We start from the raw sequence: 24,693 nt of genomic DNA, 5'->3' as shown, positions 1-24,693 counted from the left end.
AGTTTGTGTAAGATGAAGCTGTTTGCGTTACATTGCGAAGAAAACGACAATTTTAAGAAACAGCACCAAGCCGCACGGGCCAAGACGGTAGGCAAATAGGCTTAGCACACTTTATCCTTACGAGAAACTAAAATCTTAAGGAACTAAATGGCAGTTGGCACCAGTTTAACAAACGTATAATTCAAAGCATTTACTACCTGTCACACAGGTCGATTTGAGCACCATTGAAGTAAATACTTGAAAAAAAAAAACATCCTATAAAGTTCTGCAATGTACTTTCATGCTTTTTAACGTAAATTAAGACGAAAAGGTGTTTCTTCTATATAAAAACGCCACTGATCCAAACAAGCAAGGGTTGCTTCGTGCTGGGGCGCCAAATTATATGATTACATCATAAATATAGGAAAAATAAATGCCGCAAGGCTTGAAAACATCCCTGTGTTAAAAGAAGCACCAAAATCTTTATTAATTTCTTTCTTTTTTTTTGTTGATGATCTTAATATAAATAAGCAGTCTAAAGTTGTACAGATTGTAGCACCATGTCTTTCTAGACTGCGAGTCAAGTACATACACACTTTGCACATGTTGTGCTCTGCTCTGAAACAAAAGAGCTATCACACACCAAAAAAAAGAACAAAAAAGACAGAAAATTAAAATGATAAATAACCCAAATTATATACACAATTATACAGTCTGAGAGAGACTACCATTCACAGTACAAGAAAAAAATACACAAAGAGAAAAAAGGATGAGCTGAAGTTCCCCAGTAGTTTTTGTTGTCGTTTTGTGATCTTGTATTTTCCCAGTGCGTGTACATCTTTTAATCAGTGTGTGTGTGTGTGTGTGTTTGTATGTATCTACAAGCGTGTGCTGGTTTTCCAGATTGCGGAGAGCACCACGACAACATCGGATTTTGTAATCCGAAAGAAAACGCCTGCGAAATCGGTCAAGAAAACGGTTCAGCACCAGATTCACCTGAATAAGCCTGTACCGTGTAAGACGCCGCGCCCCGATTGAACAAAATATGTGCATTGTATTAAAGGTTCAGCAGTAACTGTTAGGAAGCTTGCGTATTACAACAGGGCCCTAAACCAAACGGTTAACGTAGTGATTCAATAAGATCCTTACAAGCATTCGCTCATTCTGTGGCTCGAACTGCTGCTCTCCCAGCAGATTGTATTTCCTGGGACGGTGCAATTGTTTACTTTATGTTATGATTACTTTTATATGCGTGTAAAATGAAAGATCCCCCCCCCCCCCCCCCCCCCCCCTTTGATTAATAAAAGCTTGCAAATTTTAGAATTAAAAAAATGACATGCAGTCATAATACGTCATTAATAGCTCCACAGGTCAATTATTATCCAGTGTAAAAATAACAATTAAATTATTTTATTATCGGTGTCTCTCATGAAGCCGATCAAGAACATGGTAATATTATACCCCAAAAAAACTAAACAAAAAAGAAGAAAATTTAAGTCTATTTTTAAACTTTCTGTAGAGACAATCCACCTCAACTCCCAAAACTGATGCACACAAATGTTATAGTTGCCATGCAAAATATATTTAGCTTTATACTCTATTATTATTTGAATGTTTATTTCAGCTTTTAATATTACTCTAATATAATTTGAATTGCTAAGAATTTATTAAGAAATAAACAAGATTTCTTCTTTTTGGGGTAAAATATCACTTGGAGATTCACTCTTACAGGCGGAGCTTGTGGTTTCCTATTATTTACCTTGTGTGGCAAAAACAACTCAAATGAAGAGATTAAAATACCCAATACAGAACAGATTATTGGTCAAAAAAGTGACTAACATTTCTAAAATAGTGACTATAGCACAAGCTCAGGCTTTAAAGGTGAAATCCCAGCATGGGAATTGTATCTGGCTCCGGAGGCTTCATGGAGTCCACCCGGATAGGATTTTATCAATCATAAAAGCCACATTTCTTTTCATTGATATCAGCAGCAAGGTTATAGAGATTCACAAGTCGTTTTTTCGTGTAGGGCCCATTGCGAGAATTTAAATTCCTGACATTTAAAACACTTCCTGTGTCATCAAGTATAAATCCATCAGGAGATGGCTGCGAATTTAACCAGCCATCAAGCAAGGCCATGTTAAACTGACAATTATTATTGATAAATGACTGTTAGCATCAGCCCAACATGGTGCAACACGGCGAAAAACATGGAAGCTGTATGCTGTGTAAATGTGAATATGATTCAGGGGGCGTGTGTGTGTGTGGTGTGTGGTGTGTGTGTGTGTTAAGCTGCACCTGTGATAAGTTCTGATACCCATGCCAGTTTTTTACAGTGGCGGCTTTAGAAAATGTTCGAGCACCGGTGAGCGAGTCGAGCCCATTGGTCCACACCTGTCCATTGCATAGGTTATGTTGGGTTGAGGTAGATTTCTTCAGTTACCTGTAACCAGTCAGGGGTAAAATCCAGGAATTACACACGGTGTGGACAGACATATCATGAACATCAGGGCTCAACAATTTACATGCCTGGCAAACTTATGCATTTGGATCGCGATTTTTTAAACATCAGGGTTTTAAATAATTTTTTTCAATCTTTTTTTAATTATTATTGTGTAGGAGCGACTTGCTTGTAAACATTTACAATGGGCTGAAAATTATGTTCAGTGTGTGTGTGTGTGTATGTATATAAAGTAATTATAATAGTAATAAATATTACATATAACAAAAATAATTGTGTTATTTTATAAACGTTTTGCTGGATGATTATGATTTGATTTATTTTATAGATGCATATACAAATATAAAAGGTTTTTATTAATTAATTGATTCATATTTTATATAAAAATATATATGATATAAAATAATGAAAAATGTTTATTTATATACATTATGATTTAACTATATTTATACTGTGATGATATATATATATATATATATACACACACATACAATTGCAGTACAATTAAAAAATTAAATATAAATGGTTAAATTAAAATACATTTATTTTATATGATATATATATATATATATATATATATATATATATATATATATTTGATATACCTTTTATATTTGTATGTTTTGCATAAGCCATTACAATCATTTAGCAAAAATGTTTATAAAATTGCCACAGACTTACATTAGATCTATTATATTTCCAGCTATTATTTCATTGAATAGTAAAATATGTAAATCAGTCATTTTAAACTTCCTTTTAGGAGAAGGGAAAAACATTTAATGAAAAATAATAATAAATATTTTTCAAACACTTACAAAAATAGGGTTACTAATATGTTTTGTTCATTGCTACTACGCAAAATAAAATAAGATTTGTGGGGCTAGTATAGTAGAAATAACTCATTGTTGAGCCCTGAACATGTAATGATATTTTCAATAGACATAACAAAATCGACAATTCTGACATTCATATTCTAACTGCTGGTTTCTGAAACCAAAATAACTCAAAAGGAAATGCAGCTGCCAAAAAAAAAGAAAAAAATACAAATGAAAGAAAAGAAAATCAGCAAAGCGTGTCGCCCATTTCCATGCTAACACCACATACCTTGTTAAACTCATAATAATATAGCTGGCAGAATGCAGTAGCTTCCCTGTATCCGTCTAGTTAGAGTCTCTTTCAATTTCAACCCCCCTCCCTCACCCCCGGACGTGTCCTATCTGGGGCGATTGCCGGGGATCTGCGAGGCCGTGTAGGAAGCCTGCAGACCCAGAGTCCTCCAGGAGACCCCGGCCCCGCCTGAACCAGTGCTGCCGGGGGGGTGCGGAGGCGGCAGATGCGGGGGATAGTGCACAGTGAAGGGCCGGGAGGAAGCGGAGGAGGTGACTGAAGCGGATGAGGTGGCCAGAGATGGGGAGGAGGTGGAGGCGGGGAGGGACAACTGCGGCCTTGAGGAACGTGGGGAGGAAGGTTGGGGAGGGGCGGCGGAGGACGCGTTCAGGAGGGGAGGGGGCGGAGGAAGGGCGAGGGTGGGCGTGTGCAGGACTGTCTGTGTGCGGCTGTGCTGCGAGGGGCCAGAGGCCAAGAACGAGGCCCCTGGTTTGGGGTTCGTGTCCAGGTGCCTCTGCTGGGAACTGAGGGCCCCGGGGCCCGGCAGATTGGCCCCAGACTGCTGTGAGGAAACTGAAGGCACCATATGGTGAAAAATCCCTGCAGACATACATCACAGAGAGGGGAGCAAAAGACAGAGAGACAGAAAATGGGGGCTCAGCCAGATTGTGCACAGCAGCAAGCCAGTCCAACAAACAAGCACATAAAGCAACGAGGCACTGCGCTGATGTACCACCATCACCTCAAACCAATTCAATCATAAACAGTTTGCAATTAATGAAATATGTATAATATGTAAGGGTAAATAAATCTCCATTCACAACTCCTGTCTCACTGATCATGTGACTAATTTCATTTTCATGGACTGCGAGGTGCTGGTACAGAGTGAAATGCCTCAACACCCAAAATCAAAAACTGCAATTAAGACAAACACCCAGAGAAAATGTGAAGGAGTCGAGGAGTTTCTCGCCAATCTCACGAAGTATAAAGAGCTTGACGGCTCCGAATATTTTCACAGGCCTCTAAATCACCAGTTTACACCATAAAGGCCGGTGAAAATGATTTAAAAGGTTTTGGCTTTATAAGCTTTGTGGGATTCAACCAATAAAACCTGTCAAGAACATGTTTCACAGGAAAATCAAAAGAAAAAACTAAGATTACATAGTTGATTTTTTATTATTATACACTACTGTTAAAATGTTTGGGGTCTATAAGATTTTATAATGTTTTTGAAAGAAGTCGCCTTAGAAGTTAAAGAGGTCATCTGCAATAAAAACTGTAATATTATGAAATATCATTACAACTTTTATAACTTTCCTATTTGAATATATTTTAGAATGTCATTTATTCCTGTGATAAAAGCTTAATTTTCAGCATTATTATTACAGTCTTCAGTGTCACATGATCCTTCAGAAATAATTCTAATATGCTGATTTGCTGCTCAAGAAACATCTCATTATTATCAATGTTAAAAAACAGTTGTGCTCATTAATATTTTTGTGGAAACTGTGATACTTATGTTCAGGATTTTTTGATGAATATAAAGGTCAATATATTTATTTTTTTAAATAATAATATTTATATAAACAAATAATTTATTTAATAATTTATAATTTGTCTTTACGATCATAACTTCTACATAATAAACATCTTACTAGTGTAACGTTTAAAAAACTGTATAAAGCTAAATGAGTATTACTGTGATTTCACAATGCAGTCTAAGACAAATTAATACAATGTTTTTGATTGGATAAGATTCATTACTGTTAAAGATTCATGACCATCATTAAGGATAATGATACATTTCAACTTATTTCCTCCCCTGCATTACGGTAATGAAGAGGAAACGTGTCGGGGAACAGGAAATGTGTCATTGTCAGGCGAAAAAGGTTTTTGTTTTCTCTTTTGACTGGGGTGAAACATATCCAGGACATCATTTTATTACAACCTGTTGTCATTTCCTCTGGGTGTTTAGCTTTAGCCTTTGCACAGTCTGCACAGCAAGCAGTGTGGGAGAGCCAGGCAAGATGGCAGCACTGGGCTTCAACTTACCTTTTCTCAACACCCAAAGGACTGTTCTGACCAAAAACTCAATCTCACCCAAAAATAGAAAGAGACAGATGTCTTCAACTCACCTCCTGCAGCGCCCCCTGCCAGCCCGGCGCTGGAGAAACTGCCAAGAGTCGAATGTCCGTTGACCAATCGGGGGGCTCCGCTGGTGGCTGGTCCGGGCGTCTGAGCTCCAAAAAAGGACTGCAGAACTGAAGCCCCGCCCAGGTGAAAGTACGGTCCCCCTGAGGATGCAGAGGAAACGGTAGCGGTCCCGCCCACTTTCCCACTCAGGATACCTCCACTGGCCGCGGCAGATATAAAGAGGTTCTGGCTGGCCAATCCAATATTGGATTTCGGGTCCCACTCCCGCACTTTCTGTTTCTGCAGCGGCCGCTCCGACGCGTTGACGACCGAGCGACCGCCACCATCCTGACCGAGGAAGAGGTTTGAGTTCCCATAAGGCTCACGCTCACGTTCCCCTCTCCTCTGTGGTTTCTGGTCTGAGTCAGAGTCCGTGCTCCCTCGGGATGTCCCCATGCCGAACGGCGAACCACCTTGGCGGAGGTCCGAAGAAGTTGGCTTGGTGTCAGAGATTGGGGAGAAGGTGGATTTCCACTTGCTGGCTCCGGAGGAAGAGGATACGTCGCTGCTCACGCTGCTGGCACCTGATTTACGTCCCTGCGAGCCTGTAAGAAGCCACGTTCCATTACAAATAGATAGTGGAGTCAGAACTTGACATTTCCTTAAGCCAAAACAAATGCCACTTACCCCTTTCCACATCTCTCATAGGTCCATCTCGGTCTAAGGAAATTGTGGCAATTTTCCGTTCAATTCTAAAAGAGAAAACAATCAAGGTACTAAATGAAACTACCATCTATTCCACAAAGTTTAAAGACCAATGAACTGGATTTGAAAGGAAAAATATATTACCGGCTTGAACTAGAGGTGTCTGGAGCGTAATTGGTGCCCTCTTCGTCCGAACTAGGGTTGGAGGAATAGCGGCCTGTGTTTAGCTCCAGGGGACGCTCTCTTTTGAGCACGGGAGGCTGATCTAGATCTGGCCCGCATGGGCTTCGGCCTGATTGCTCCGGGGAAGAGATGGCGGAGATCTCCAAAGGCTGGTTTATGTTGTTCACCTGGGAAAAGAAAGAATACTTTGAGTCTGTTTTGAGGCCAATCGTAACTTTAAGCAATACTAAAAGCCGCCATTATTTTTGTCCACTCACCATAGAATTGATATTAAGCGGCGATCCAGAGGAATGGCTTGGGCAGCCCAGACCCGGAAAGGCCCTTCTTTTGGGGGAGCCGCTCATGGGCATGACCCCGGAGGAGCTGCGCTTCCGCCGGCCACGCTTCCGCCCCTCTTGGCTATGAGAACTTGGAGAGTGATGATTATGGTGGTGGTGGTGATGGTGCTTATTGTGATGATGGTGACCCTGCTTTACCGACCCATGGTGCAACCTCGAGCCTCCTGTGGAGGATGAAGACGAGGAGGAAGAAGAGGACGAGGAGAAAAAGATACGGCGACGAGCCTCGCTGTCCAAGGGCTCTGTGTCGGATTCGTGGCCCTGACGGTCATGGGCGTCCTCGGGGGGAAGCCTCGGTGGGCCATCGGCATACTGCAGCACACCTCCGGTGCCCATTGGAGGACTGAGGCCAGAGCCCCGGGGCTGAAGCCCCATGACAGGTGTGCTGTGAGGGGGAGGGGATGCGGTGTCACAGTCTTGGTCCTCGGTCAACATGGCAGAGTGACAGCCATTAACCAATCCTGAGCTGGAGGAGTACCCTAAGAGGAAACAGATTTTGATTTAGAAGATAACCAATGTAAATCACCTACATGGATAGATGATGTTAGATTAGACTTATTTTTGAACATTTGGTTTATGAGGTCCAAAAAACCTGACCTTTGACCATTTTGCCAATTTAGCTGATCACGAGAGAAAAGAAAGCACAGGAAATGATGGGGAAATGGGATCAGGAAAGGCCACAAGTCGGAATCGAACACACATTGCATGCTTGCATGTCGTGTCGAATCATTCACAATAAGAACAATATCATGAATTTTTAAAAGAGATAGGGGGAATTTCCATGTCATGCTGACTTTATATTTAAAACACCAAAAAGTTAAGTGCAATGTTTTGAAGCATATGTGATAACCAATAGGCTACAAAAACAAAGCAGCTGTACCTGAGGTAGGCGTGAGAGGTGCCTTGCCATTGCTCTGTCCAGCTGGATTTGAAACTGGACTAGGAGTGCTCCTCTGGCAAAAGAAAACAGCTTAAATTAATGCTGAAATGTGGGCAAGAAACATCCACAAGATCGTGTATCATCACTTCCTCCCACATAGATTCGTACCAGTCTTTCTGCACGGTTCGGCAGCACCACACTGGCCAGCGGGATGCTGACAGGAAGTTTACTGGGATGCACAGTGCTGAGGGGGATGCTTATTGGTAGACTGGTTATAGTGTCGCCGGGAGCAGCCGGGCTCTTTTCCTTATCGCCCTGCAATTGGGAAAGAGACGCTCAACATTTGCTGCATTTTCAAAAAAGGGTTAGCATAAACATAAATGCACAGTAGTTACCCTATCTGTGCTCTTGGGTGTGGTGGTCATTTGAATATCAGATGAATTGGGTGAAGAGCAAGCCTGTTTGAATCCCAGAGTTGGAGATGAAACAGCAACAATGTCGCCCCTGAAAACACCCGTGAGTGATCAGTGACTAATCGACAAGCACTTACATCAACTAAACGTGTTATTTTTACTCACCGGTGGATGTTGCCAAGGGCTCTAAATTGATTGGCAGCTGAATCTTGATTGAGGTGCCTACGGAGGGCGATCTTTGCTGGAGAAAAGCGGGTGTAGTCGGGCAGGGGCTGCCCTAGCTGTCTGGTTCTCGAGTCTGGGGTGGGCGGCACAATTTCATGGTCAGGAGAAATGGGCAGGTAGCGGGGGAGGAGTTCATTTTTGCCCATTCCACCGCCTCTCTCATAACCAGGCGAGGACGTGCCATTGATGGATAGCTCGGGACTGAGGCCGTTGAGTCCCGCAGAGGCTTGTGGGGTAAGTCTGGGGGTGTCGGAATCCAGTGTGGGCCGGGTCTCTGGGCCAGGGAGGGCCTTCCGGTAGGGGGACACCTCACAAGGGCTGTAGGACGACTTGAGCTGCAGGAGCTCTTGCTGCCTCTGGCTCTTCTCTAGTTCAACAATGCTGATCTGCAAAGAAACACCAGGGGGAGCCATTGATATAAACGCAGACAGAGCCAACCTATTAATGCTCATGGTAAAAATATCCCTTTAGGAGCTAGTTTAGTCTTCTGTAAACAAGCTTTTGTCCGAACATTTTAAAAAAATTCAGTAATTGACCCAAAAAACATTTACAGATTTTGATTTTTTTTCTTCTGTTGTGTCTTTAACATTCAATTCAGAGTCACTCTCTAATGTGCTTTGTGGAAAATCTTAAGTCTGATTTAAGTCTCTTGAATCCAGAGAGAGAAAATGTAATTGTGGCATGTTGCAGGCCTGATTCAAACCTGTGCCACCTTCATTTGCATAAAAGGATCAACATGCCATAGCTTGGACACATGACACAGAGCTCACCAGCCTGTATTAAACACAAATAGTGGAGAAACAGGAAGATATCAGAGGCCAAAATAGGATTTTGGCATGTTTCAGGCCAGAATCAAACTTGTGCCACCTGCACAAGCACCAAGTATCAGCGTGCCACAACTCTAACGCACATCTATTGTGAAACTAAAATATGCAATGGCCTGTTTGCTCTGAGCTGTCTGAATAAAGCGTGTATGCGAGTTACCTGGAGCTCCAGACAGTGGCGCTGTTTCTCTGAGATTTGTCTTCGTAATGCAGCTTTCTCTTTCAACAGAGTCTCCAAACACAGAGACCCCCAGTCTAGCTTGAGCTCCTCACACCGAGCCTTCAGCTGACAAACACACACAAACATATGCGCAATGGGAGTTTAGTTCCAAATCTGCCATTTCTGAATCATAAGCATCCTTCTGCTCTGTTGAGGCAGGGCATGATGGTTTATATCGGATCACTCACCAGCACCAGGCTCTGATCGCGGAGCTCTGCCATATCCGTCTCCAGCTGTTTGGTCTGTTCCCTCAGCTGCATGTTGTGGGCTGTGATCTCCTTCTGAGCTTGTACCAGGTCCTCCACGGTTACCGCCTTCACGCCCAGCTGTGACACAGGCGGCAGGGTTTAAATTCAGCTCTGATGCCTACATATTATTGACTTGGAAGTGCTGTCTATGTAGGCAGATCACTAGGTTGAGAAAAGTCTTACCTCCTCCAGTTTAGACTGGAAAAGGTCTCTGATCCTCTCCTTATGAGTATTACAAGCATTGAGCAGCTGTTGGGCTTGACCGGACAGTTCTGTGTGTCTCAGCTGGGAGGAGAGAAAAGAAACAACGTTATGACAAAAAACATTTAAAGTCCATTTATTTGCTGAGCTCACTAATTCACAATCTATTTTTTTTTTTAAATAAATGTACAAAAAATATAATTTATTAAAATTCTTAAATATAACGTAAATATTTTATTTGTTTTATTACTACTACTACCAATTTTATATATAAAAGATAGAAAATTTTTAATTGCTATAGATCTTTTGGCCACAATAATCGTGGTCAAAAAATGTGATATCGTAACAGCCCTAAAATGTATAAAAGTATTTTTTTTTTATCATTTTGTTACTACTACTATTCATAATTATATACTACAAATAAAAATATTTAAAATTAAAATGTGTAAAATAAATCTATTTCATAATATTAATAATATATTAATAACGTTTAGAATGAATAATGCATTTCATGTTATTAATTGTATTTATTAGTATTATCCTAATTTGAATGAATAATTATTCATATTAATACATTCACATATATGAATGATCATTTAAAAAAAATATTTTTAAATCAAATGTATATCATTTTAAAACAATTTAGTAATAAAATACAAATACTATATATTATATATATATTATTATATAAGATCATATCTCAATGCAAATCAAACCAGCTATTAGGCTAACTGAAATAAAACCATGCCAATCTCTAGGTATGGTGAAGGCTATGTGATGATGTGGGGCTATTTTTTTAAATTCCAAAGGCCAAGGGAACTTTATCAGGATGCATAGTATCCTGGATCCATGAAACAACTGACCTTTAAAAATAAAAATCTGCCTGCCTCTATGGGAATTTAACATATGGGTGTCCTGGCTTATGCATCCTGTATTTTCAGGAAGAAGATTTATTTATTTACAATACATTATTCATTCACAAAGAAAATTGGTGTCCTTAAAAGTTGGAGTTTTCCTCTTTTTTTTTTTTTTTAATTTTCCAAAGATCAATTTCCAAAATATTATTTTTTATTTATATTTTTTGTCAACTTTAGCATGGGTGTATGAGTGTGTGTGTGTGTGTGTGTGTGTATATATATGTTTTTTTATTTTTCTATTATAAGTAACGGTTTATAATTCATTATTATAATATATTCTTAATATAGAATATACATTCTAATATTCTAAGAGACAGATTTACCTTCTCCTGCTCCAGCGCTTGCTGCAGGTTGGTGCGGTACTGTGGGGTCTTCATGTAGGCCATGAACTGCAGGTACTGGACTTTCACGTTATCTAGAGCATGAGCGAGACAGTTTACGTTAACGGGGCGACTGACTACGTAACTAGAGCAGAAATGCATGTCTGTGGAACTGAAATAGATCTCCTCGTGTTAAATATGGAAGGAGAAGTGAGGCTGAGTGAAATTACCAAGAAGAGCCTGCAGGCCTGGTGGAGTGGGGCCCATGAGAAGCTGACTAGATGTATAATGCTGCACTTTGGGAGGTAGCTGATAGAACGGACTCTGAGGTGACCTGTACGCATCTGTGGATCGACCGAAAGTACAAGTCAATGTCAAAGGTAATAATGCTGTTCAATTACCTTGAAAAGCCTGATTTTGAGATTAGTGTCTAACCCTGAGGGGGGGCCGCTGAGAGGGTCTTGGCATGAAGCAGATCAAGGGCGCTCTGGCTCTTCTTGCTCTTGCGCTCGGCTGCGGTGGTAGTGGCAGCCTTCTTAGGGCGCCCGCGCTTCCTGTTACCGAGCTTGCGACCCCTGGACAGCAGTTTGGCCCGGCGGGGTTTGGGGGAAGGCTTCACGGGCGCATGCGAGTTCGAGCGAACCTCCTCGCTAACCGACTCATGCTGCGTCTGAGGCACACGGCAAAGACAATTGAATCAATAAAAATAAAGAAAATAATTTTAAATAAACGTAGACAAATACATATGAAATAAATGAATAGCATATTTATGCGACTCCTAAAGGTCTACCTTGTGCTCCTTGGGCTTGGTCGGGGTGGTGGTGTTGCTCTTATTCTCCTTACTGTCCTTCTGCTGCCGCCTTCTGGTTGCCTCCTGCTCCTCCTGAAAACAAAAACACACCGCATGTGTTGTGGGAAGAGATATTTTGGCCCAAAAAAACAACCATGACAATTAAACATGACAATCTTACCCTGAGTTTAGGATTTTTGAGACTAGAAAAATAGTTTTCAAGCTGCAAAACAAGAAAAAGTGGTTGGTTAGATATCAATATGCATACATGTGAAATGTAATACTCGTTTTATGAAGTTTTTGGGTGCTCTTATTGCCATTTGTCTGGCAATAAAGGCTAATGCAAACAACACACCCATTGTACATCAAGAGGAACAACAAAACCCACGTGATATGAATAAAAGGGAACTTACTATGGTGCGGTCTATTGTATGCAGATAGTACGACACTGGCTTCCCCGTCCACGACACCGACCCCCTCAGAGGGGACAGTTCAACTACTCTCATTATAGTGCCAATATCTTAACAAAAACACACAAAAAAAGACCATTACTCATCAAATGTATTGTTTCGCGAGCAGTCTAATAGGAATCTTTGTGTTCAGGAATTTCATGCAAGGACGAAAGACTTCCCCACACAAATTCGCAGTGTTGACTACCATAATTATCAATGATGGTGGTGAATTCGCTGAGTTTTCATGCTCGATTTATCCGTTCGGCTCAATGTTCAAACACCAGCTTACTAGAGCAGATCCTGACAAACAGAAGAAACCCTGCGCAACGATACAGACAGAAGGCTTTTCAATCTTACAAATCACCATTATTTACCATGGATTTACTGTGGTAACACTAAATGGACCATGGTTTTGTGGCAGCTCAACAACTCAAGGCCTTGTTTGCTAGCAGAAATCGGGAATTTTGCGTGAGGGCGAAAGATTTCCACACACAGATTTCGCATTGGGTTGAATTTTTTCACACGAATTTGCCGCGTTGACCAATAGAAAGCTTCTTGGTTTGAAAGTGACTTCTGTTGAGCTGTGCTTCGCTGACACTATTGACTTTTTTTTTTTATGAGCGAAATATCGCAAATGTGACCACACCTTAACACTTATATAAATGTATCAGAATAACCACCAAAGACTTTAAATATTTTTAAAGTCAAGAACACTACCATGATTAGTAATGTTTTTTTTTCTCTCTCTCTTTTTTTTTTTACCATGGTACCATCTTTTTGTAGAGCAATCCTGTTGTACAAACTTGTATACTTACCACTTAAGTTTCGACTGTTTATTCTGAAGTTAAGAGGTGCAAAAGGTTTCGAGGATACAATTTTTCCACCTGCAAGAAACGAGAATGAAATTCAGCCAGGTAACAGAGAAAATCCAAGCACATATTCATCTCCTTGACATCTGTAAGTCAATGCGAACTAAAAAACAAGTCTGACTGGGGTCAAAGGTCAAGCATGACATGTTGACACAGGTGTCTTTGAGTTACTGACACAGAGCCCTTTCTTTTTCAAACGTAAGCAGCTGTGCGGTTTACTTCAAGTTAGGACTGCAGCAAATGTGAATATTTCAATAGCAATTTGAATAGCATTTAACATGATTTCTCAAAAAATAAATTACATGGAAACAGCATCGCTCATGCTAAACGATTGATTAATTTGATTTGCTCCTACTCATTATTTAGTCTTTTTTTAACAAGACCACAATGATGATACCACGAACCTTCCTTCATATTGGCAAATCGTTCCTTCAGCTGGTGGTCCACCTCAGGACCAAAGGCAAAGTTATTCACAAAAATAACACTGCAAAAGAGCACATCACACTACATCCTTACACAAGACGTTATGTACAACATGCAAACGATTCTGAATTATGAAGAATTAATGAATGAAAATGTAACATGTCAAAAAAAAACTAACATTACTTGGAAAGATACTCTGGTTATAATCAGGTTATAGACTTTTTATAAGCATTTGACTAGACTGAATGTGATCATACCTTGTGCTGGCTATTCGTTCCTTCCATTCTTCTGACAGGAAATCTCCCCTTTCCAACTGCCACAAACGACATCAAGTATGCACGGATTTCACTTTAGTCACAATACTGAAGTTTTCACAAGTAATAACATTCGTTTTAATAAACGAACACACTAGGGATCATGTTGGCGCATCACCAGAACACACACTCACCGTGTACTCGCCATGTTTTTTGCCATACCACTTCATCCACCTCTTAAACTCTTTGTCCATTGACTGTAAACACATTCAGATATAAAGATTAGCGCAAAATCCATTTTGAGGCAAACTCAAGATGTCAGGGTTTATAAGGAACGTTTAATTTCGGCTTCCTGTTGGTACCTCTGCATAAGTTGCTGGAGTGTCCGCTTTCTCCACGCCGAAGTAGTGTTTACAGTTGGTGGCTGCAGCGACCTGCAGGACTACCTGACCAACCCCTGCAATTCAAGCAAAAACAAAACTATGTCATGTATAATGGACCGACTGGACATTATTAGACTTTCAATAATGAAAGATCTGTCACGACAAATTAAAGAACGCAGAAGCTGTATTTATTGTTTGAATTTCGTAATAAATTGACAGGAATTTGAAAGCTGAGACTTTGTTTCATATCAAAAGTAACAAAGCACAAAACTTGCGACTTATTGGATGGGAGTTCTATTCACTCACCAAATGAACACAGCATAGAGCAAAAGATAGACTCTTGGGATTTAAGAATCAATGTGGGTTCATAAAAATGAGAATTGATTAAAATAGAGAAATCTATATTTTTAACCCAGCCCTGTTTACTGTTGCGTTTTTTACATTTGCGGTTGAGTTTTCCAATTTATGTTGGTAACTTACAATTCGCTTGTGTTTTTATTGGACATTCAATCTTAAGCTGCTACTAAAGGCCTATTTATACTATTCATTTAAATTAATTTTGCAAGTTTCACTTGTACTTTAGGGCCCCCATCGCATAGGCCCTCAATAACAGACATTACTGACCACTGCCCAAATCCACAAAGGTGTCTTCTTCCATCATCTCCATCTCGTCAATGATCTGGGCCACCAGGTCGAAGGAGGTCTCTCCGTACACCTCGGGAGAGAACGGCTCGTAGTTGTTGAGTTTCTCCGGGTCGGTGACGGAGTGGTTGTAGACCTGCTGCAGGATGTGACGCAGCAGGCCGTTGGAAGGCCGCTTGTTCAGTTTCATGGGTTGGGTGGTCCCTTTCCACTGCAACACACAAACAGTTTTACACTTTGTTTGAGGCAAAAATCATCTGTTGTCAGCAAGATAGACTTGACGTACCAGTTGGTGAATGCTGTCAATGGCTCTGTTGTACTTATCACACAGTCTCTGCATACTTTCAAAGCTGGAAGAAAACACAAAAATGTGTAATATGAGATGACAAACTTGACAAAACTAGTATTGCATTACAATATTTTTATTAGCTCGTACAAATGGCGCTTTTAATCAATAAATAATACAATTATTAGCATTACAACTACATTAATAATAAGAATCATAATAATTATTAGTATTTTTAAAGCTTTGTTTATTAATGACAACTAATGGACCATACGTATGAGAAGGGCTTGACATTAACACCCACCAGCCCGCCAAATGCAGTTGTATTTCAGCAGTGGCGTGTAACGTAGTCACTCCAACTAGCCACTTTGCCAGGATGATTTTTATTAATATTTTATGAATATGAATAGTTACAGGGCTTGAATTCCGCATAATTTGACTCATTCCCGCAGATTTTGTGCTTGCACCTAATGTGCGCGCAAACAAAGCTGCCTGTCAGTAGTAAATTGAGATATTTTTCGCTGCTTATTGCGCATAAACAGTCAAATACACACAAAATGTCAAAATGCCTTGCTGAGTATTCACGTTAACACAGTGAGTTTTATTTTAAGTGAACGTAAACAGGTGACAAAGAAAACGCATGTGCAACAGTATTATAGATCAGTGCGTCAGGTCTTAAAGTGACACCAGCCTAATATATCTGCTGCCAAATTATGAGATCATATTAAAGATATATATATATATATATATATATATATATGGAAGTTTTCCCCATGGTTTCAATGTCAAAATCGTGGCCAGTGAAAATGCTGAGCGGCTAGTAACTTTGGACAGGGTTTCTGCAGATATCTTCAAATTAAATGTAATGCTTTTTAATGCCTTTTTTAATGCCATTTAAAAAAAAATGAATACATGATCCATGACTAATATATATATATACATATTTGTACTGTAAAATCAATTATTATTATTTTTTACTATTAATCAAAAAAAATTCTGATTAATCGCAATTAAAAACGTACATTTTTGTAGGTGTAAATCTAGTTTATATATTTTATAATGTAATCATTTCACAGTTAATCTCACAACATAAAGACAGTATATTTCAAACACCTTTTTAAAGGTATATTTTTTATGAGTGAAGGCCAGTATCACTGATACGAATACAGCTATTGATGTTTGGATTAAAAAAAATGTGTTCACCCAAAAATGTATATTCTGTCAGTAATTACTCACCCTCATGTTGTTCCAACCCCGTACTTTTGTTCATCTTCAGAACAAAAATTAAGATATTTCTTGATGAAATGTGAGTAGTGTAACAGATCAGTGCTTCTGGGTTGTACATCAGAATGTAGGCTCACTATTGGCCGACGCTGGTCATGTGTGTGATGCTGGCCAATAGTGAGCCTACATTCTGACATACAACACAGAAGCACTGCGCTGTTACACTACGAGAACTCACATCAGAGGCCCACACAGAAAAAAACATTATTTGTGTGTGTGTGTGGGGGGGTGGGCACTGTAGTCACTTGGACTATTTAACAATGTTTTTTCTAACCTTTCTGGGACGGTAAGTTTCGATCCCATAGAAGCCTATGGAGTGATCCAGCTCTCAGATTTAATCAAAAATATCTTAATTTGTGTTCCAAAGATGAACGAAAGTCTTACGGGGTTGGAACAACATGAGGGTGAGTAATAACTGACAGAATTTTCATTTTTCGGTGAACTAACCCTTTAACCATTAATTATAGCCATTCAACAATACAGGTGTAATTGAAAGCTACAATTTTTTTAAATAATTTATTAGGCTTCAAAAAATATAACAACTTTATATTTAAGTGAACTTCAAACAATCCTCACATAAACCTATAATAAATGTCATGTAACTGTGCCTTTCCGGTCTAACATATACAGAACAATATACAGAAATTGAATAAAGTTAACAAACAGTCTGCATGGCATAAATTATAGATTAAATATAGACTAATCCTTATTAAAGATAAAAAAGTTCTTTAGTCAAGAGCAGTTAGTGATTTTCTCTGTTCCTTTGTTTAACATTAATGAGAGAATTAGTGGCTGCTGTCACTTTAAAACCAGCCGCTACTGCACGATATCTCACACGTGCCTCATTCTCTCACAACTCATTACGTTCATTTTAGACTTTAACTCAAGACTGCTCTTATGTTATGAGGATACTCGACAAAACAGACATTTTGGCATAATTGTGTCACACTGTTCGTTAAAGTGCGAAAGAGAACTGTATTCTGCCGCGCTGTCTGTGCGCACAATACTGGCACGCGTCTTTCTGTGCGTCGTAAGACATCTAATGTGTGTTAGACACAGACAGGACATTCACAGGCAGCGCATTATCTTTTATCTTGTTGCGCTTGAATGGTTTAAAAGCATCTGCATGAATAAGATTGGGGTCATAATGTAAAGCTAGCCAAAGGATGACAAAAATTAGCGGATGCTGCGTTAAATATTTTAAGGCGTTTAACTGTCTTCCAGCCACTTCTGCTGGAATTTGCACTTTCCCAATTTTCTGGTCTAGTTTTATTCCTGTTATTCCTGGTGTACAAAATGCCCGCGTCACCTCCGCATCACGGCAATTCAGCTCCAACCGGAAGCAATTAACAAACCGGTTCCGCGCGTTTATCACACTAACGTACATATTTTGCGACAGCAAATAAAAATTATAAATTTTGAAGGCTATATTCAAATACATTTATAATAAAAAACTTCCTTCAAAACTATATATACATTTTTTAATGCTTTTTAATGCTATTTAAGGCCTTAAATTTTGCACAATCCATTTAATGCTTTTTAATGCCCCGTGGAAAACCTGTTTGGGAAACCACTAGCCACAGTGGCTGGTGAGCAAAAATGTTATTGTCAAGCCCTGCTTATGAGACATTTTGTGACAATTTCCTCACCTCTTGGTGTCGTAGTCGATAAGTACGTAGTTCTCCATGGCCAGCTTAAGATCTGGGATCTCTTCACACACCCAGCTGGACAAAAAGAAGAGACATGTTAGGTTTTAGTATATTAATTATTACTGTTTTATTGACAATACACCTCTTAGAGCAGTCAAATACAAGAGCAAAATCAAACCATAATACCATCACAGACTTACCGTATGGTCTCGATGATTTCATGTGCAGCATCATGATGTTTATCCTGGGGCAAAATGAAAGAAATGCTGAGTTATAAACAAGGTTCAAATTAATTACAGTTTACTTTCTCGCTAGACTACTTATTTGGCAGGCACATGATGTGTAGTTATCCATCTACAAGAAACAAGTTTCTACAACTACAACAGAAACTTGACCTTTCCAGTTTGAGCAGGGTCACGGATCACAACTGTAGCACATTCCTGCACACACAGCAGCCAGTGTGCCTTCAAGCAGGTAAACAAGTTCATTGGGCGAACGAACATGCCCGGATAAGTACATTATGTCACCAAGCCGTCGTCACTGTTGCAGTCTATGAATGCAAAGCAAGATCAATATCTCAAAATTGGTATGTTATACATAAACAAGGCCTGGAATCCATCACACATGACTGTGCCGTACTTAAATACGTGTGATTCTGGCCTTTTAAAAGCTCAGAGGTCATAATGAATCAGTTTTGATGCCAATTAACCCAGGATTGTGTCTTAAATGTGGATGTGACCCAGCCGACTCGCTCAGTCCTGCCGCTGGAGCTCTGCTGCTTCCTGACCCAGTGACCCACTTTCCGTCAACAGAGTCCTGAGAAACCCTCTGCCTGCCGGAGTGTGCCGCTGCTGGGCTCCGTTGCCTCAGTAGGCTCCTCCTCATCCAGCAGGGAGCTGTTTTCCCGCTTGGCTGCAAGTATGGCGGGTCTCGTGCTTTTCCGCCCACCCCTGCAGCTCCGAGGCGGTGTGACGGCACTGGGAAATAATGCAGCCACAGTCTGAGGCGAACAAGGGCACTTATTTAAAGCGGGATACGGCTGACTTGCGTTATTTCAATACTGCGTTAAATGCAAACGCTAGGACAGATGGCGGAGTGTGTACGTGCACAAGCAGACACTTCAGCTCATCGTGCTGCACGGGAGGAGGGGGGACGGCGTGTGTACGGGGTGTTCCGGCGCACAGCAACACCAGAGCCGCAGCTAAAAATATCCAGAGGAAAGGAGGGGAGGATGACAGAGAGCAAGAAATAAAAGCTAACAGCCCTCCGTTACAAGCATGCTTGACTCACGAGCACAAAATCTGACTTTTCGCTCACCTCACACACACTTGATGTGACTCACGCCAGGAAATCATGCATCGTGAACACTTTTCGTTTCGCCGAGATTACCTCACGGCACAACTGTTCTTTTTGGCTGGGACGGCAAAACACCACACCTCGGTGTGGACGCGCGTGCACACTGACGTGTTTAACCGGGTTGTAACGTTCAAACTTTGAGGAGTGTCCAACTATTATTTTCTCATATTCTAAAATCATTTTGTCTGCAAGTTCAAGTCAAGGAACTTGATATGGAAGCATATATAGCTGATTTAAGTTTTCAGATATGGGATGTAAATGTGGCCGTGAACGTAGGGTTTCAGGAGCGAAGGGAAGAAAGAAAACAGTGACGCTCAGTGTTCGATAAAACACCTCCTTCCTCCCACCCCAGGTGAGTGGGATGCTTTTGTTCGGAGCACAATGTGAAGCCGTGAGGCAAAATGCCCGCTAGTGGACGAAGGAGAGGAGAAAAAAAAAAAAATCTCTGAAAAACAAGATTCGAATGGGTATTTTGGCCTTTGGAAAACACGGTCACCTCAAATAAAAGCCTGAAATATTTCTTGAAAACATGTCACGAGAAAACTCTCTCACATATCCCCTCTTTTTCCATGTCTTAAAGGGTTAATTCTACCAAGAAGTGTGCATTTTGACGTTAGGTTTAGACCCCATTTACGCCTGAATTTAACGTCGTCCACTTGTGATCCCATTGACTAAAATGCATTTAATACAAGGTGTAAACAGGGCCTTATATCCCCCTTAACACCCCATCGGTGTTGTCGCAAATTTTCGACAAGGGGCACCACTTTTCTTGGAGCTTTACCACATGCCTCTGCATTCACTTTCAATGTGAAAGCAGCGTAAACATTCTTTCAAACATCTCTTTTTGTGTTCCACGCAAGAAAGAAAGCAATATGAGTTTGGAATGACACAGGGTGGAATAAATCCCGACGGGAAACATTTTGGGGTGAATTGTTTCTTTAGGGGGTAGTCTAAACCAACAGTGCATGTGGATAACCACCACCCAGACTCCCTAATTAACAGAATACACCCCATCCCTAAACAAAAATATTCAAAGCATATCTGCAGCTTGCCAAGCACGGGCGCTCTGCAATTCTGTTTACCCAACAGCAGGGCAGAAATATGGCTCTCAGTAGGTGGGGCATCCATCCCATATCAGCCAAAGACGGAAGTCATCTGAGGCCAAGCGAGACAGTAAAACTGCTGAGGTCACAACTATCAGAAAGGGCACGCTGAATGACATAAACGAAAGGGACTGGAGTTTTAGAGACGAAAACAACCTGCATTTCCCACATTCTCAGTTTTGAGTAAAATGAGCATGAATCATAGCATTAACTGGCGGGAGGGAAGAATGAGACAGCTGTTTCTGTGGAAACCACAGCCTTTTGATCTGCCCCCCATTTCCGTCTAAGACCGAAATTGCGTTGACAACCTTGATGGCGTGAGAAAAGTATTTCCGAACACGTTCTTGTAATAAATATTCAAACAAATATCTTGTTTTTTCACTAGTTACACTGAATTTGTAGACACTCATCTCTTAGACCCTAAATATGACTTTATTCTATAACAGGGTAAATAGCAGTGTGTGTGTGGGGGGGTTAATCACGGCGTGGAATCTGTGTGTTATGATTACTGTACATGTGCAATGACTGTAATGCTTTCAGAAACAACTGACAGGAGAATGGTGGCTGACTCGGAATGGATGATATGAACAGGACTAGTTTGATGTCATTAAGGGAACAACAGTCAGAGAAACTAGAATACTACATTTTCAAAAGAAAAATAACTTGCCATGACTATGCTAGGGTGTTCTGGGTGGTTACCAGGGCGTTGCTATGCAGATGCTAAGGCGTTCAAAGCATATTAAGAGTCACCACCACCATTTCTCTATGATATAGGCCTACACAACTAAATATTTGCACCACTGCTTCAATGCCAATATACAGTTTGTTTTATTTCAGCAGCAGCTTTATCTTCTACCAGGTGAAACTCCCCTGTGTTAGCCAGAATATCTAATCCCCTGAGCAATAATAATAATAGTTAGCAAGCAAGCTTCAATAATAATGTAAATATGCTGTAAATCTACCTTAAAAAGCCAATATTCAAGTCTAGCTAGTTTTATTACAACCCACAAGCAACCACTAAAAAGTCGGTTATTGCCAAACTTCCTAAATAATCTTGCATACTAGCTTGTTTTTCAAGAAATGTCAGTCATATGGGTTTCGTTATGACACTTTGCCCCTTTCAAAGGTGTACAGATGGTAACCAAAATAATGTGCAAGGGGTGCCAAATGAGCAACCACATTTTAAGCAGCCAGTGACAAATCTGACACTTCCAGAGCAGTATTCAGTACTTCAAAGGATCCCATGTGTTATATAAAGACCATACTAGAATCATACAACCGCCAAATATTGTGAAGCAAACATCTAAACTGTAAAAACTGAGATATACGTTACAGGAGACAAACCAAAGCAATTTGTCAATAAAATACACTAGGATATGCTGTCCTCTCGCCTGAGTGCACTACACGCCTTTTGTTTAACACCCTTCGTGCGATATTTAGCCGGTACGAAGCATATCACACCCTAATATATCCACTTCAGATATCTACACACACACACACACTTCTGAGACATATGTGTACTGTTTACGTTATCTAGAGTTTGACGAGTATTGGTGTTGGGTAAAATGCGATAAAGTTAGCTAGCCCTGCTATCTGACTGTTAGCATGACGGCTAGCGTGAACTCCAGTCTCTATGAACATTCGTTGAATACAGAGTCATGCAACCCGTCGTTTTATGCTTAAAATGTGCATTACTGTAAGTTAAAACAATTTGTTCGTGAATAACGAAACGAATAAGTGTTGTACACTCTCTGCTACGGCAGGTTTTGGTTAGGACTCTGTCTCAAACTCCAATGAGCTGCCTACTTAGTGAGCGTATAGTATTTTTAGTTCACTTCTTTCCTTCCTTCAAAGACTGACAACAGAACGAACCAATAGTATTCGAGTGCGGGATGTCAAGCCGCGTTCAATTGGTTTGACCTACTAAAAAAATACGCCCCCTTCAAGGAGTCATTTTGATTTTAATAAACATTTTGTTTCGTATTTGTTGTACAATGACTGGAGTCAATGATTCGATGTGAAGCGAGTTTGTTTAAGGATGTTAAGAGTAGGTCAACTAACTGGCATAACAAATATAACCTCCAGAAAGAGTCACTGACATAATATTTGAAAAAATTAAATGTAGCAAATTTAAACGATTCTAATAACAACATATTAACGTTTAAATCGCATTTAATCTGCCATTTAAGTATAAACATGCTGCCTAGGTAGACAGCTCACTAGAATGTAAGACGCAACCACTGTATGAGATGGCCAACTGGGTCAGCAGGCTACACACAGTCGGTGTGTGTTTCCAACGATTCAAATATGATTTTATTCGAGGTTATAATATATTTGCTCTTTTTAAAACACAACCGGCGGTGTCATTTCATGTCTAACTAGTTTTAGTGATCTTCTGAGCACCTTTATGAATATACACAAATGCTTACGGGGTATCCAACACTTTAGGATGTATTGACACTCTCGTGTCCCAGTTGTAAGCGGTTGCTCAAACACCAGTACTGAAACAATCACGCAAAAAAGCCAAAACAACAATGAGAAAATGTACATACTGTAGGTTTACGTTAGCTGCAACTCGTTATGATGCACGCTGTTCTCTACCTAATGACCCACTTCGCCTGATCGCAAGGGAATCCCGGTGTTGGTTTCGGTTTATATTAAAACAATAAGACGGATAGTACTTACATATATAGGCAATGGCCACGGGTAGCCTGCAGCTTCGGCTCCGACCGGCGACTTCAGTTTTAACTCAAGCTTTTCTCCCATTCTCCCCAGTACAGCTAATGGACGAGACACAAGCTAGAGTAAGAGCATTTTCCGTGGAAAAAAACAGCCGGTTTAACGCGATAGGATCTCACGTTGGATATCGCAGTTTGGGGGTGATTTCACAAAAGTGTGTCACAAGATTTGGTCGATTTGGATCCGATCTGCCCCGGTGATTTGGAGAAAATGATCGATTAAGCCGAGCGGCTGCTCAGTCTCGGCAGTACCGCCGCCATCTTGACCGGCTCACGAATGAAAAAAATGCGCCCGAGTGTGTATGTGTGGAGGTCCGATTCATTTCCGCGAATCGGTTCTTTCGAACAGTTCGTTTCAATGAATAATTTCAAACGAATATTTTGCGTCATCAAATAGTCATTGGTGTCCCATATGTTCTTAGCCTACATATTATGAGTGAAAGGTTTTAATTAAACGTTTCCCCGATTGCTCAAACCGTTTCCTGAATGTCCAATCCGTTAACGAATCCCTCACATCGGTTTTAGGAATCGGCTCAACTGATTCATTGAAAAGATCCGACTCACACGAACAATTCGCGCGTGCGAGTGTAGCCCACAGAGCGTACCAACAAAACCGAAAAGAAAGGGAGAGTGAAATCGGTATGTATAAAACTAGAGGGGCGAGGCGTCTGTTTCTCTGACACACAAACGGCGGGGATTTCTCCTCGACAACTCTCTCACATTGGCTGGGTAACGATGACACGGATCAACAATTAACCGGGCAGTTTGAATCAGGATTCCGGTGCCAATAACCGTTGACTGGGCGGGACGTACCATTTCCCCCCCTAGCACATGTGCCGAATGCAAAGAATTCATGTTTACTATCAGGATCAGTTTGCTGGGCCCTTACTTTCAAATACAGTGTGAAAAGGTGAAACTAATATTTAGCTTTCTTTTTAGTTTAGTTTTTTTTTGTTGAGATTTGAGAACAGAGACAAAGTTATTATAAAGTAGCATAATTCAACATTAATACAGAAAATATGAATTTAGCATCAAATGTTGGTCCTAATAACATCTTGGGTGTCATATGCGTGTATATTAGATGCCAGTCTTAAAGTGACAGTAGCCTAATAGTAAACATGCTGCCGCTTGTCCCTAAAAGGATAGGCCTAGTTTCCCCCAAAAATTAAAATTCTGTCCTTTTTTATTCAACTGAACATTCGCCAATGCTAAATTTTTCAAAATAATCATTTGTTTACAAACTAGAATTCATTACTTTACTAGACTCTCCCCTGTGAAGGCCTCATCGACCCGACAGCCATCGGCACTGA

The 24,693-nt window shown here is 40.5% G+C and overlaps 1 protein-coding gene across 6 annotated transcripts; it reads right to left on the bottom strand.

Moving 5' to 3' along the window:
* Positions 1-489: 489 nt before the first annotated feature.
* Positions 490-23,662, bottom strand: dot1l (DOT1-like histone H3K79 methyltransferase). Of its 6 annotated transcripts, XM_079594131.1 has the most exons (30): positions 23,504-23,642; positions 23,331-23,425; positions 18,387-18,430; positions 18,187-18,261; positions 15,254-15,317; positions 14,950-15,178; positions 14,305-14,399; positions 14,137-14,199; positions 13,946-14,001; positions 13,670-13,749; positions 13,212-13,280; positions 12,358-12,464; positions 12,126-12,167; positions 11,945-12,037; positions 11,590-11,824; positions 11,385-11,498; positions 11,158-11,249; positions 9,900-10,001; positions 9,657-9,794; positions 9,409-9,534; positions 8,365-8,810; positions 8,182-8,290; positions 7,955-8,101; positions 7,787-7,859; positions 6,826-7,385; positions 6,530-6,735; positions 6,368-6,432; positions 5,683-6,285; positions 3,545-4,147; positions 2,286-2,422 (listed from the first exon to the last, which is right to left on the bottom strand). In XM_079594131.1, exons 2-29 carry the CDS (start codon positions 23,409-23,411, stop codon positions 3,654-3,656), a joined length of 4,608 nt encoding a protein of 1,535 aa, XP_079450257.1. In that variant the 5' UTR covers positions 23,412-23,425; positions 23,504-23,642; the 3' UTR covers positions 2,286-2,422; positions 3,545-3,653. The 6 variants fall into 6 exon arrangements, with proteins under 6 accessions (XP_079450258.1, XP_079450257.1, XP_079450256.1 ...); XM_079594130.1 differs by having other exon boundaries at positions 23,331-23,662; XM_079594133.1 differs by having other exon boundaries at positions 13,670-13,712; positions 23,331-23,656.
* Between the last annotated feature and the right edge of the window lie 1,031 nt (positions 23,663-24,693).

This window comes from Phoxinus phoxinus (assembly GCF_949152265.1).
Source record: "Phoxinus phoxinus genome assembly, chromosome: 20".
Taxonomy (NCBI): Eukaryota; Metazoa; Chordata; class Actinopteri; order Cypriniformes; family Leuciscidae; genus Phoxinus; species Phoxinus phoxinus.
Note: the sequence above shows the minus strand (reverse complement) of the source record. Positions and strands in the feature narration are given on the sequence as shown.